General features: G+C 59.0%; 2 protein-coding genes across 2 annotated transcripts in view; both read left to right on the top strand.

Annotated features, from left to right (window-relative positions):
- The first annotated feature begins 2,799 nt into the window (after nt 1–2,799).
- Nucleotides 2,800–5,439, top strand: LOC113407620 (transmembrane emp24 domain-containing protein 4). Its single transcript, XM_026656615.2, has 5 exons — nt 2,800–3,025; nt 3,442–3,542; nt 3,840–3,965; nt 4,409–4,555; nt 5,263–5,439. The coding sequence occupies exons 1-5, from the start codon at nt 2,815–2,817 to the stop codon at nt 5,410–5,412; spliced, it is 735 nt and encodes a 244-aa protein (XP_026512400.1). The 5' UTR covers nt 2,800–2,814; the 3' UTR covers nt 5,413–5,439.
- Nucleotides 5,440–9,551: 4,112 nt separating this feature from the next.
- LOC112115036 (probable ATP-dependent RNA helicase DDX56) overlaps nt 9,552–12,392 on the top strand; it is a 7,568-nt gene continuing 4,727 nt past the window's right edge. Inside the window, exons 1-3 of the mRNA XM_026656740.2 lie at nt 9,552–9,630; nt 10,500–10,661; nt 11,170–11,330. Coding sequence (XP_026512525.1) covers nt 9,577–9,630; nt 10,500–10,661; nt 11,170–11,330 — 377 coding nt within the window. The 5' untranslated portion in view covers nt 9,552–9,576. The remainder of the gene's footprint in view (nt 9,631–10,499; nt 10,662–11,169; nt 11,331–12,392) is intronic.

Genomic DNA, 12,392 nt, shown 5'->3' with positions numbered 1-12,392 from the left:
CACCAGGATCAACCGACCAGCTCGAGGGGACCAACGGAACGTGACTTGTTATTACTGTGGCCAGAGAGGCCACACACGGACCCAGTGCCCCAAGCTCAAGGACAGACTGAGCAAACCAAACCCTCACAGGGTTAACTGGGTAGGGACCCAGCCAGAGGAGGGGCAGGCTTCCCAGGTGTGTGTGTGTGGGGGGGGCTGGCAGCTTACCCACTGCTCAGGAGGGAGGAGTTTCCCAGACCAGCTCCCCCGGGGGGGCTGGATGCTCCAGACTCAAGGTTCTCAGTTTGCAGGGTGGGCGCGGGGCTGTCCCTGCCGAGTGAGTGCCTTGTTCCCCTGGAAGTGGATGGGAGAAAGGTCAATGGATACTGGGACACAGGTGCTGAGGTGATGCTGGCCCTCCCGGGCCGAGATGGTGGCCCCAGATCGGGTGGTGCCCAATGCCTACCTGACCCTGATGGGTGTAAGCGGGACCCCATTCAAGGTGCCCGTGGTGAGGACAAATCTGAAATGGGGGGCCAAGGAGGGCTCCAAGGACGTGGGGGTGCACCACCATTTGCCCACTGAGGTGTTGATGGGGGTGACCTAGAGGATTGGCCAAGCAACCCTCAGAACGCCCTAGTCATGATCCGTAGCCAGAGCCGGCGAGGGGCACTATGCCCTGACCTCGGGGAGGGTACCTCGCCGGAGGCACAGGACCCCACCCCGGAGGGGAGGGAGTGCCCAGGGACAAGGCTCAGAGGGGCTGCGGCTTCAGACCCAGCCGGCGAGAGGGAGCAGGCCCCCATCCCTTTCCCAGCTGCTGAGTTCCAGGCCAAGTTGCAGAAAGATCCCTCCTTGCAGAAGATCCTCCATGACCCTCTCTGCTAAGGAAGGCAGTCTTGTTTCTTCCCCCGCCATAGGAGGCTTTCCCATGCCACTCTGTGACATGCTTGGTCCATGCCACCGCAGCAAACAGGCGAGCAGCATAAGGGCTGGCCAGCTTCAGGATGCCAGTAGCAGCTGGGTCCTCTGGCTTGGTTACCCACACCAGAATCACCATGGCCTGCAAAACCAGTGCCAATATTTACTGCACTTGCCCTATGGCTGTACCCAGGTAGGGACGCCCAATGTTTACAGCTTCCATGCCACAGAACACTCCCACCACCCCCTGAGCTGCCCAGAGGACCATGGAGAGAACCGTTGCTGCAGGAAAGACAATAGGACCAATGGGAAACGCACCAGGACAAAGCCACATATTGCACTCAAACGAATGTTCAACTCAGGATGGCCACTAAAGTGCTGTTAAGGTTTGGCCCTGAGGAGGCCAGGGCAGGCATTTTGGGTTAAGACAGGAGACAGAAGCTGGGGGGAGGGATAGCTCAATGGTTTGAGCATTAGCCTGCTAAACCCAGGGTTGTGAGTTCAATCCTTATGGGGGCCATTTAGGGATCTGGGGCAAAAATCTGTCTGGGGATTAGTCCTGCTTTGAGAAGGGGGTTGGACTGATACTTCCTAACCTGTCCCAGCATCACCCAGAACAGGCCTGATTGACTTGTCCCTGTGTGACAGAGATAGAAATTTTCTGTAAGATTTTTATGAGCTATTTGTGTGACTGTGCCTGTCATCTCTGTCATCTTGGCCTCATCATCCACTGACAGGGAGAATTGATTTGCTCCCTAGGACATGGGAGATCCAGTGTTTGAGACATGTAGCCACATCTGTGTCCACGTATCTAAAACCTATGACAACAGCACCTTGTGGTCATCTGGAGTTGAACATTCATTTGAGTGCTGTAAGGTCAGGCACTGGACACCCCACTGCCTCCCATGAACTACATCTTCCAGCTCACTCAGGGATCCTAGTGGACTGTTAGCCATGCAGGACCCATGCTGGATTGAACCCATTCCTTTCCAGAAATCCCCCAACCTCCACATGACAATTTCCTGCCTGTACAGTTCCAACCCTGCGCCTCCTATAAGTTAGTTTTCTTCTTGTTCCTTCCAGGCTGGTCCTGTGTAATTCCACCCATCTGCATTTGGGCCATGCAGAATTTATAGCAGAGCCTCTCCTGGGCCATGTGTACTTCAAAAAGTCTGCACCAGCCCCTGTGGACTTTAACTGGGCCACACACCCTCCCCCAGTCCTGGTCAACGTCCCTCGCCAGGAAGATCAAAATCAGAGTTTCCCAGCCAAGCAGCTTTGCCTGAGTCAATAAAACCTTGGGAAGAACATCCAAAATGGAGCCCCCACCCGCCTTCTCGTTTGGCTCCAAGTGCTCAGGAATATTGGTTGGACTCTGGCAGGATATGAAAACAGCAGGGAAATCAGTGAGCAGCAGGCACCTCTCCAGAATAGAAACACCTTAACTCTGCCCTCCCCACAAGCCACCCCTCTGATAGGCTACAGAGCAATAGCAGAGACTGGATGGGACCTAGGAGCCTTGTCCCAGTTGCAAAGAGGACCCAGCCGTCCTGGCCGATAGCACCAGTCTCGAACCTCTAGCTCCCCCATTGTAAGCAGTGGGCTATAGCCACTGAATCAACCCGCCAAGCAGCGAGGCTACGGGGCGCATGCTCATTACATTCAGGCGCTAACAGATTCTGCGCATGCGCGATCCCCTCCCTCAACAGGTTTAGGGGCGGGGCTGAAGGACGCTCCGCATCCCCGCGCGCACCCGTACCTGTGGCGTGTGGCTGCGTGAGTGGTGGTTGTACGCTGCGCATGCTCAGAGCCCCTCTCCCAGGTATGGCGCGTGCGCAGTTCTCCTCCAGGGCCAGGCGTCCGAGTGGTTGCGCATGCGCGTCGTCCTTAATCCCCGGGGAGCCGTGGCAAGGCATGCGCGATAGGCCGGGAGAGGGAGTGGGGCTGTCCATGGCCGGTGGCGGCGGCGGTGGGGAGCGGCTGCCCGGGATGCTGCGGACAGTGGCGGCCTTAGTGCTGCTGGCGCAGCTGGCGGGCCGGGGGGCGCATGCGCTCTACTTTCACATCGGAGAGACCGAGAAGCGCTGCTTCATCGAGGAGATCCCAGACGAGACCATGGTGATCGGTGAGGGGGGGGAGATGGGAGAGACCAACCAGCGCAGGGGGCTGACACGAGGGGTGTGTGGGGGGCTGACACGGGGGGTGAAGGTGTGGGGGGCTGACACGAGGAAGCTGACATGGGGGGGTGAAGGGTACGGGGGGCTGACAGGAGGGAGTGGGAGTTGACATGAGGGTGGGCGGCTGACGGGAGGGGCGTGGGGATGGGGGGCAGTGGGCTGGGTTTGATGTGGGGCAGGGTGTTTGGGGTGATGGGCAGCAGGGGTGGGGGGGTTGAGGTCACAGGTCAGTGGGGAGTGACGGGGGGGGGGGGAGGGGGACAGGGCAGGGGAGGGGGGGGGGGGGGGGGGTGGGGCGCGGGGGGCAGGGCCAGCTGGGGGTATGAGGGCAGGCCCCGCCCTGATCCCCGTCTCTGTCATGCAGGGAATTACCGCACCCAGCTGTGGGACAAGCAGTCGGAGTCGTTCCTGCCCTCCACGCCGGGGCTGGGCATGCATGTGGAAGTGAAGGACCCTGATGGAAAGGTAATGCTGGGGGTGGCTGTACCTCCTGCCTGGACTTGCCCTGCTGCTTCAGGCACAGCCCAGTTATCCTGCACAGGGGCACCTTCGTGTGTCCTCTTCCTTTCTGCTGCCCAGATCCTGGTGCCTCCCTTTGGTAAGGCCTCTGCTGCCCTTTGGGGCCAGATCTCATGGGCTGCGGGCTTCGCTGGCCCAAGGTTTCCCTTGCCCTAGGAAAGTACCATCAGCAGCTCGCTGGCACTGTGGGGTGGGATGGCGGGGCTTGCTCGGCACTCACGACTCTGTCGCTGGCGGTTCCAGGTGATTTTGTCCCGGCAGTATGGCTCAGAGGGCCGCTTCACCTTCACCTCGCACACCCCGGGTGAGCACCAGATCTGCCTGCACTCCAACTCCACGCGCATGGCGCTCTTCGCAGGTGGCAAGCTGGTAAGAGAATCCCCCAGTGCTTCACCTCGGCTCTGCCTCTAAACCCTGCGGGGCGGAGGGCTCAGGGTGCAGGTTGTCCATTTCTTGAGGGAGAGCAGTTGAAACACTGCCTGTTGGCTATGGGGAAGGGCTGTCTGCCTAACATGCCTGACTGGGCTCCAATCCTGGCTCTGCCACTCTCTCCCAGGATGATCACCATGGGCCATTGCCTGCCTTCTCTGTGCCTCAGTTTCTCCAGCTGTAGCACAGGGGTAATACCTACCCCTTGTGGGAAGGGGAAGTGGGTCTCTCTGATATGTGTAAAGTGCTGTCAGATCCTGGAGGGAGGGGGCCAGAGGGTGCGTGGAAGCTGAAGGACAGATTCCCTGGGGCTTTAACCTGTAACTGCATGTGCCATGTTGCTGGAAGCCCTGTGCCTCTGACCCCACGTGTGCCATGTGCAGCGCGTGCACCTGGACATCCAGGTCGGGGAGCACACCAACAACTACCCCGAGATTGCAGCCAAGGACAAGCTGACAGAGCTGCAGCTCCGAGCCCGGCAGCTGCTAGACCAAGTGGAGCAGATCCAGAAGGAGCAGAACTACCAAAGGGTAAGGGGCCCCGGGGTATGTGGGTGTGGGGCTCTTGAGGGTTACTGAGGTGACTGTCCATCCCCCCCCCACAACTCTCCCCAGAGAGTTCAGGGTTGTAACACCTGCTCGCTGAGTGCTGGTTGGCGTTCTTGGAATCTGCATAGGGCTGGGACAGGGAACTGTGGCAGGAAAGCCAGCCCAGTGGCCATGGCAGAGAGGGCTCATTAGGGGGACGTACAGGCTGAAAACACACACTTTGCCCCTTTGGCAAAACATGAGGCCATGTGAGATGTGCTTCGGATTGTGGCTGGATGAGGTGGGATTCATTAGGAGTGGGGGTGACATGAGGCAGCTGGGCATAGGATGGCAGTGCCCGCCCCCTCTGCTTCACCTGATCCTGGTCTGTGTCACACCTGGGACCATTGGGGACTGAGTGGGTTGGTGCCTGCCTAATCTGGAAGCTGTTGGCAGGGGATGTAAGTGTGCATGTGGGAGACCTGCCTGGTATGGAAGCCATTGGTGGGGGGCAGTAAGTGTGGGGGTGCCTGCTTGTGCACGTGAAGAGGGCGCCATATGCTGGCTGCGCAGTAGCAGGGGCAGTGATCCCCTTTGGGGCGAGATTGAGAGGGGCCTGCCGAGGGGGGGTGGCATTGTGCCTGGGGGGCAGGGATTGGGGAGGGTTCCCCATCCGCTCTGACTCCTCTTCCCATTTGCTCCCCCCACAGTACCGGGAGGAGCGGTTCCGCATGACCAGCGAGAGCACCAACCAGCGGGTGCTGTGGTGGTCCATTGCCCAGACCATCATCCTCATCCTCACTGGCATCTGGCAGATGAGACACCTCAAGAGCTTCTTCGAGGCCAAGAAACTGGTTTAATCCCCGACCTCTCCAATTGCCACTGCAGCGCCCTCCCCCCTCCACTACCCCTGCCCCCCCCCCCATGCTGGCATGCCCTTCGCTGCCCCTCCCCTTCTGGGCATAGGTAGGCACTGAATCGCACTGGAGCTGGGAAGCACGGGTACCTGCTGGCTTTCGCAGCACCATGCTCCCAAGCCCCTTGGGGGGCCATGATTAGCCAGCCTGGCCACCAGGCATCTTGCTGTGTTGGCAGCAGGAGGCCAGATCCTGGCTGTCTTGCTGCCTCTGGTGCTTTGCCAGACGGGGCTAGCAGCTCCTCCTGGGGGCTTGGCACTGATCTGCCTTGCTACTGGCAGGGCATCAGGGGTGTGCCAGCCTGGGCAGAGGTCGCTCTGTCCTCGCACGGGGTGCCATCTGTGCTGCTCTCCCTCCAGTTGCTAGTGCCCTGATGCCCTGTCCTTTACCCACCTGGCACCTGTTTCGCTCTGGTTCATCCCGCCTGTTGCCGATAGCTGAGGCATTAGGGAGTGGGGTGCATTTGGTCGGCGGCTTCGCACCCGGTGTGTGTATTTCAGCTCTTGGGTGCGAGGAGAGGTGAGGGGCAGCCGCTATTTTATACCAGAATCTATTTTGATAACTGCAGCCCAGGACAGTGGCACGGCCTCTTCTTTCCCCTGGCGCCCTGCCCCTTACCTGCAGGGGAGGCCAGACTCCACTTCCTCTCTCCCAGGTCATCTGCTCCAGTCCCCCATAAGAGACTAGAGATGCTCTGACTGTGGCCAGGAGTGCTCAGGAAGGAAAAGCTGAATTTAGCCCTCTAGGGCCGGCCCCATGCCAAGCTGTATCGGCCTGTCTTGCCCCCGGCATGTGACCTGTTCAGTTTCGTCTGAGATCCCAGGCTCCTTGCACCCTCCTTCAACTGGGTTGGCGCTGGGTCTACTGGGGGGTGAAGTACATTGTAGTGGATGCTTTCCCCTGGAGTTTCTTCCCAGCTTTGTTGTGTGGCAGGGGGAAGCGGCCAGTGTCAGTGGACACTCCCCTCCCTTTTGGTATTTATGGTGGTGAAGGCAGATGGGTGTGGGGCCGCCCTGGTATAGTTAAGATGCAGTAAATCTGAAATGCAGTTTGATGTTTTCTCCTTCCCCCATGGTACGACCGAATTGGGTTGGTTCTGCCTGGGCCCAGCCCCCATGCTGCAGGGAGAATTCATAACAGATGTTCTTTGTTACGATTTTGGAGTGAAATAAAACCTCTTCTGGTAACTCGCGTGCTGGGGGATGGTTATTGGACTGGGGCTGGTTTCTGAGTTCTCTGTCTGGCTGTTTCTACTGCTGGGGAAATGGGGGAGACCCTAGAAAAACAACCCCAGTAAATTCTTTGGGGAGGCCCCTGTGTACAGTGCCTAGCACCGAGCCCCACTCCAACATGCTGTGAAGAAAATGGATTTAGGTTTTGTAAAGATGGTCTTGTTTTCACACTAAATCGAAGTTTATCAAAAACGTGAGATTGAGGTGACAGTGAACAAATGAACAGGAGTACTTGTGGCACCTTAGAGACTAACAAATTGAACAAATGGTTACACACATAACACAATCATAACCTGCTTTCTCGAGCATCCCACCAGATTAACTTCCTCTCTAGAGAAGTTTCTCACCCAAAGCCCTCTGCAGCGTTTCAGCCAAGGTTGGCTGAGCCAGTTTTCATGAATGCAACCGTGCAGTCTGTTTACTTCCCGGGTGGAGGGTATTCTCCGCCTTCTAGAAATCCTCCCCCAAGTTAGTTGTCTTTGCTTATGGACAGGATAACCCTCTCCCCCCTTGCCTCCAGGCTTGCATGCTCCATTCCTGTTGACTTCACATCTCTTTGTTAACATTTGAGTGCGTTTTGCGAGGGGAATAAATCTCTCTTGTCTGACAGAAAACCTGCTTTTCACCTCTGCTAGTGCCTCGTACTTTGCTGCAGACTCTGACAACATATTTTCAGTCTATGTACCTAACTCGTTACAGGCTATACAGGTGTACATTTCACGCCGATGCTAAGGAGCAGTGTGACCCTGGCTTTCATATGAACCCTCACCTGACATCCATTGGTGAACCAGCCTGTACAGACCAGTCAGGATATACCTGTAAGCCCCTTGTCAATGCCATTACGAAGGTCTTGGGTCACAACAGGAGCTGTTCTGAGCTCAACAGCTAGCCACAAAGCATGCGGGAAGAGAGGGGAGATGCCTGTGCTCACCTACGGACATGACCCCAGAATGTAGACACAATCGCAGCCACAGTGACCCCGTGTGAATCGCTCACAACTGACATGCAGTAAGAACAGCAAAAGGGGTATGTGATGAGGTACATGCTAGAGTACATCCTCCCCCTCGGGGAATCACTCTCTGGTGTTTCCTGTGGGGTCCTGCAGGGATCAGTTCTTGGCCCTGGGCTGTTTCATATTTTTATCAATGGCCTGGAAAAGAATAAAATCACTGATGCAGTTTGCAGGTGCCCCAAACGGTGGGGGAGTGGTAAGTAACGAAGAGGACAGGTCACTGATACAGAGCCAGCTGGATCGCTTGGTAAGCTGGGCGCAAGCAATACACATTTTAATATGAGTGAATATAAAGTTCTACATCTAGCAACAAAGAATGCAGGCCATACTTACGTGACAGGGGACTTCATCATGGGAAGCAGTGACTGAAAAGGACTTGTGGAGGTGTCAGCTGAACATGAGCTCCCAGTGACACACTGGGGCCAAAAGAGCTAATGTGAACCTGGGATGCATAAACATTATCTGGAGCACAGAGTTTATTTTATCTCTGTAACTGGCGCTGGTGCGAGCGCTGCTGGAATCCAGTGCCCAGTTCTGGTGCCCACAGTTCAAGAAGGATGGTGATTAATTGGAGCGGGGGCAGAGAAAAGCCAAGACAATGATTAAAGGATTAGAAAACCTGCTTCGTAATGAGAGACTCAAGGAGCTCAGTCTATTTAGCTCAACAAAGAGAAGGCTAAGGGGTGATTGGATCATAGTCTATAAGCACCTACATGGGGAACAAATTCAGCAGGGCTTGTCAATCTAGCGGGTAAAGATGTAGCAGCGCAATGGCTGGAAGCTGAAGCTAGACAAATTCAGACTGGAAATAAGATGCATATTTTTAATAGGGAGGGTAATTAACCACTAGAACAATTTCCCAAGGCTCGTGGTGCATTCTCCATCACCGGCAATGTTTAAAAACAGACTGGATGTGTTTCTACACGATCTGCTCTACTTCAAACAGGAATTAATTCAGGGAAGTTTTAGGGCCTGGGTTATGCAGGGGTCAGCATAGCTGCTCACATTGGTTCCTTCTGGCCTTGAAATCTATAAAACAGTGGGGACCCTGATCTGTAATGGCATTTGGGTGCTGCCACAATACAAGTAAACTAGTTGTAAAATGGCCTGGATCCACGTGGAGTCAGCCCATGGTGCCTAAACACCACGAATCTGGCCCCAGCTTAACCAAAATGCTCTAAGTTGGTTCTTTTTCTTTGCCTTCATGTCTCTGAGCTGTTAGGCAAGGGATTTCCCAGCTTTTCTCTACCAACATGACTGGTAGAAACTTACACAATCACCTGACTCCAGGAGTAGGTGCTTTACTAAACATCAGGTATCATCAGACTGCTGAGAGTTGGCAACACTGGAGTGAAGAGTGGCTGTGCTGCAGCTGGGCATCGGAACTGGCCCGGGAGTGGTGGGACAGCTGGGTCAGAACCGGCCCCGGGGAGCGGCTGGGGTGGAGCCAGGCGTCGGAACCAGCCACCATCCTGTGGTTTCTCCCTGCGCGGCCCCTGGCTTGTAGCAATGCCTTTGATGCCACCCCGGCTAGCTAGGTGGCTGGGTGGAACCCGGCATCCCTGGGTTCTGTCCTTGGCTCTGGGAGGGGAGTAGGGGCCAGGGGTCAGAGCAGGGGGCTCCCCCTCCCTGGCCAATGGGCCCTCGCTAGCGCTCTGCTCCTGCCCCCTCCCGCCCCAGGCAGGGGTTGTGGGGGTGGGGCTCCTCCCCTCGGGGTGCAGGACTCATCTCCTGCCCAGGGGGCAGCAGACGGAAGACGGGGGACGCTCTAGTCGCGTGGTTGCGCCTTTATGGTGCTTCCGCACTGCAAGTGGCGCATGCGCCCTGAGTCGGGGGAGGACAGGCGGGCAGCGTAGGCTGGAGATGGAGCCGGAGCCGAGCTTCGCGCACATGGGGCTGGACGGGCGGCTGCTGCAGGTACCGGCCCCCGGGCCGGGCGGGAAATCAGGAGCCCTGGCTCCCAGCTCCCCCGCCCCCAGCTCTAACCACTAGATTCCCCCCGGACCCACCCACCCCGGCCCCTCCCTGGGCTGGGGAGGGAACCCAGGAGTCCTGCCCCCCCCCCCGCAATCCCTAGCCCCTCCCAGAGCCAGGAGAGGACCATGGGGTCCAGCCAGTGCCGCCCCCAGGGCAGGGTGGGAGGCACGAAGCCGGGAGGCCCTTCTCCCTGCAGAGGCTACAGGAGACCCCCGCCCTCCCTGTGTCCATGGGGGGTGTCTCAGCGAGGGATCAGGCGCGTCCCACCAATCGCATCCCCCTCGGTGCCTGGGTCCCCTGGCAATGCCCAGCTGCTGCCCTGGGTGTGTGTGGGTGTGTGTGTGTGTGGGGGGGTGATGATGTGACCCTTCCCCCCTGCTCTTCTTGGTATCCCCCCAGCTGTGCTGTGGGGAGCATGGCCTAGTGGCTAGAGCGCTGGCCTGGCTGTCAGGGTGCTGGGGTTCTGTTCCTGGCCCTGCCACCCAGGTGTGTGGAGCTGTGGGTGTGTCCCCTGCTCTGTGGCATGGGGTGATGGGGCTGGGGTGAAATTCATCCCCTTGACAAAGCTCCATGCGATCTGGGCTGCCAGCTGCTGGCTGTGGTGGGGGCCTTAAGACTTGGGCATAGAGCCTGGCTACTTGCGTGCCCTCCCACCCCCCCAGTGGGAAGAGCCCAGGGCACTGAGTGCTCTAGTCTCAGCTGACCGAGGGGCTGGAAGGGCCCTACAGAGCCGCCCCCCCCCCTTGTGCCCCAGACGCTTTGGCTGCTCTCTGGGGTTCCTACCAGGCTCCCTCCATTCATCCCCGCAGGCCATCGCTGAGCTGGGCTGGGCCAAGCCCACACTGATCCAGGAGAAGGCCATTCCGCTGGCCCTGGAGGGCAAGGACCTGCTGGCCCGGGCTAGGACTGGCTCTGGGAAGACGGCCGCCTATGCCATCCCCCTCCTCCAGCACTTGCTCCAAGTGAAGATGGTATGTCTGTCCCCGGGGGCACAACTAACGGCTCGGGCAGGCTTCTTGGGGGAGCCCCTCACTGCACTGGGTCCAGGCCTGATCCTGTTAGGAGCCCCACTGGCTTGGGCAGCGGGAACCCTGAGTCCCTGGGAGAGCAGCTTGGGTCCTTGTGCCCCTCAGCCCGCATGGGCCCCTTTTGCTGCTCATGCCAAGGTGCCCTGGGTGGAGGGACGGGGACGGTCTCTGCTGCGGGCAGCCTGGGTGCCCTGGTGCATCAGATCAGAACCTGGCTCTCCAGCAGCGTGGTGCCCTCTCGAGCCCCAAGGCCGTTGCTGTGTAACAGGAGATGGTAGCACCTGGGGGGGGGGCTGCCCTGGAATGGGTGCAGTGCCTGGCTTGGGGCAGTGTCCATCCCTGGGGCAGAGGCATTGTATCCTCTCCAGCGAGATACCCCGGGACATCCCACTGAGTGCATGGCAGGCCGTGGGTGCCCAACTGGTGTCTGACCCTGACCCTTATCCTCCAGTCCCCCTTGGTGATGGAGCAGGCGGTGCGTGGGCTGGTCCTGGTGCCCACCAAGGAGCTGGGCCAGCAGGTGCTGCAGATGATCCGGCAGCTGACGGCGTACTGCTCCCGCGATGTCCGTGTCGCCGATGTCTCCGGGCAGGTGGACATGTCTGCACAGAGGTGAGAGCCCCAGGGAGAAGGGGCAGGCTAGGGCAGACAGGAGGGGGAGTGGGCTGGGGAGGGGGAAGATAGGAACTTAGGGGGCCTGGTGCCCACTCATAGTCAGTGGTCAAAGCTGCCCGCTCCCTGGGAGCAGCCTGTGACCCGAGTGCCAGCCGCTCGCAGAACCCGATGCACCCCGGTCCACCATGGAGCCAAAGAGCCGGCTTGGATCATGTCTGGGGATACACGACGGGGAGCTATTGGCCCCTCCCAACCCCAAGGGCTCTGCTGCCCTGGAGAGACCAGAGAGCCTCCGGTGAGCCAGTGGCAATGCGTCAGGCAGGGCCCCCGCTGGGGTCAGCTGCTCTCCGGCTGAAGCTCTCCACGCGGATCGGCCTTTCCTGCCCTGATGGGGGCGCTGCCCTTCCCTTCCCCCCCAGGCAGGAGCCCTGGGAGCTCTGCAGGCTCACGAACTCCCCATGAAGGAATTTCGGGGACACCTCCCTGGTTGGGGGTAGGGGATCTGCAGTGCGGTGACTAGCTAAGCCCGGCTGTGATCCAAGCCCGGCTGGCTACCGGGACCAGCATGGACCTGGCTGGGCCAGCCCAAGCTATGGACTAGCTCCACTCGGGGCAGGACTGGGGGCATAGCCTCTCTGCTCAGTGAGGATCACTGGCCAGCAGCTCCTGCGAGCTGAGCCCCTGGAGCAGTTACCCCATGTCCCCCCCTTCCCCCACTGGTAGAGGCTGCCAGTGCCTGGGGCCGCTTCTGCTCTGGCCCCTCCTGCTTCTGACCAGCTGTGGGGAGCAGCCAGGCCCTGAGAGCTGTGTCGTCCTTGGGGAAAGGAGCGGGACCTGTCTGGCTCCCTGCAAACCCAGGCAGCTGCTGTCCCAGTTGCACTGGAATCCTGGGCTACAAGATTTTCTTTGCAACCGTAAGAGCGAGGGCCCGGCCCGGGGGAGGGCATGTGTGCCCGGGGGAGGGCGTGTGCGCGCGGGGGGCCCGGCCCGGGGGAGGGCGTGTGCGTGCGGGGGGCCCGGCCTGGGGGAGGGCATGTGTGCCCAGCGGAGGGCGTGTGC

This window comes from Terrapene carolina, unplaced genomic scaffold (assembly GCF_002925995.2).
Source record: "Terrapene carolina triunguis isolate 2854851 unplaced genomic scaffold, T_m_triunguis-2.0 Scaffold49, whole genome shotgun sequence".
Taxonomy (NCBI): Eukaryota; Metazoa; Chordata; order Testudines; family Emydidae; genus Terrapene; species Terrapene triunguis.
This window is presented reverse-complemented; position numbering and strand designations above follow the sequence as displayed.

Excerpts from the sequence above, each read along its gene's own strand:
- LOC113407620 (XM_026656615.2), top strand. The coding sequence starts at position 2,815 with ATGCGCGATAGGCCGGGAGAGGGAGTGGGGCTGTCCATGGCCGGTGGC. Across the intron at positions 3,026-3,441 it reads AGACGAGACCATGGTGATCG|GGAATTACCGCACCCAGCTG; the intron begins GTGAGGGGGGGG and ends TCTGTCATGCAG. Across the intron at positions 4,556-5,262 it reads AGGAGCAGAACTACCAAAGG|TACCGGGAGGAGCGGTTCCG; the intron begins GTAAGGGGCCCC and ends CTCCCCCCACAG.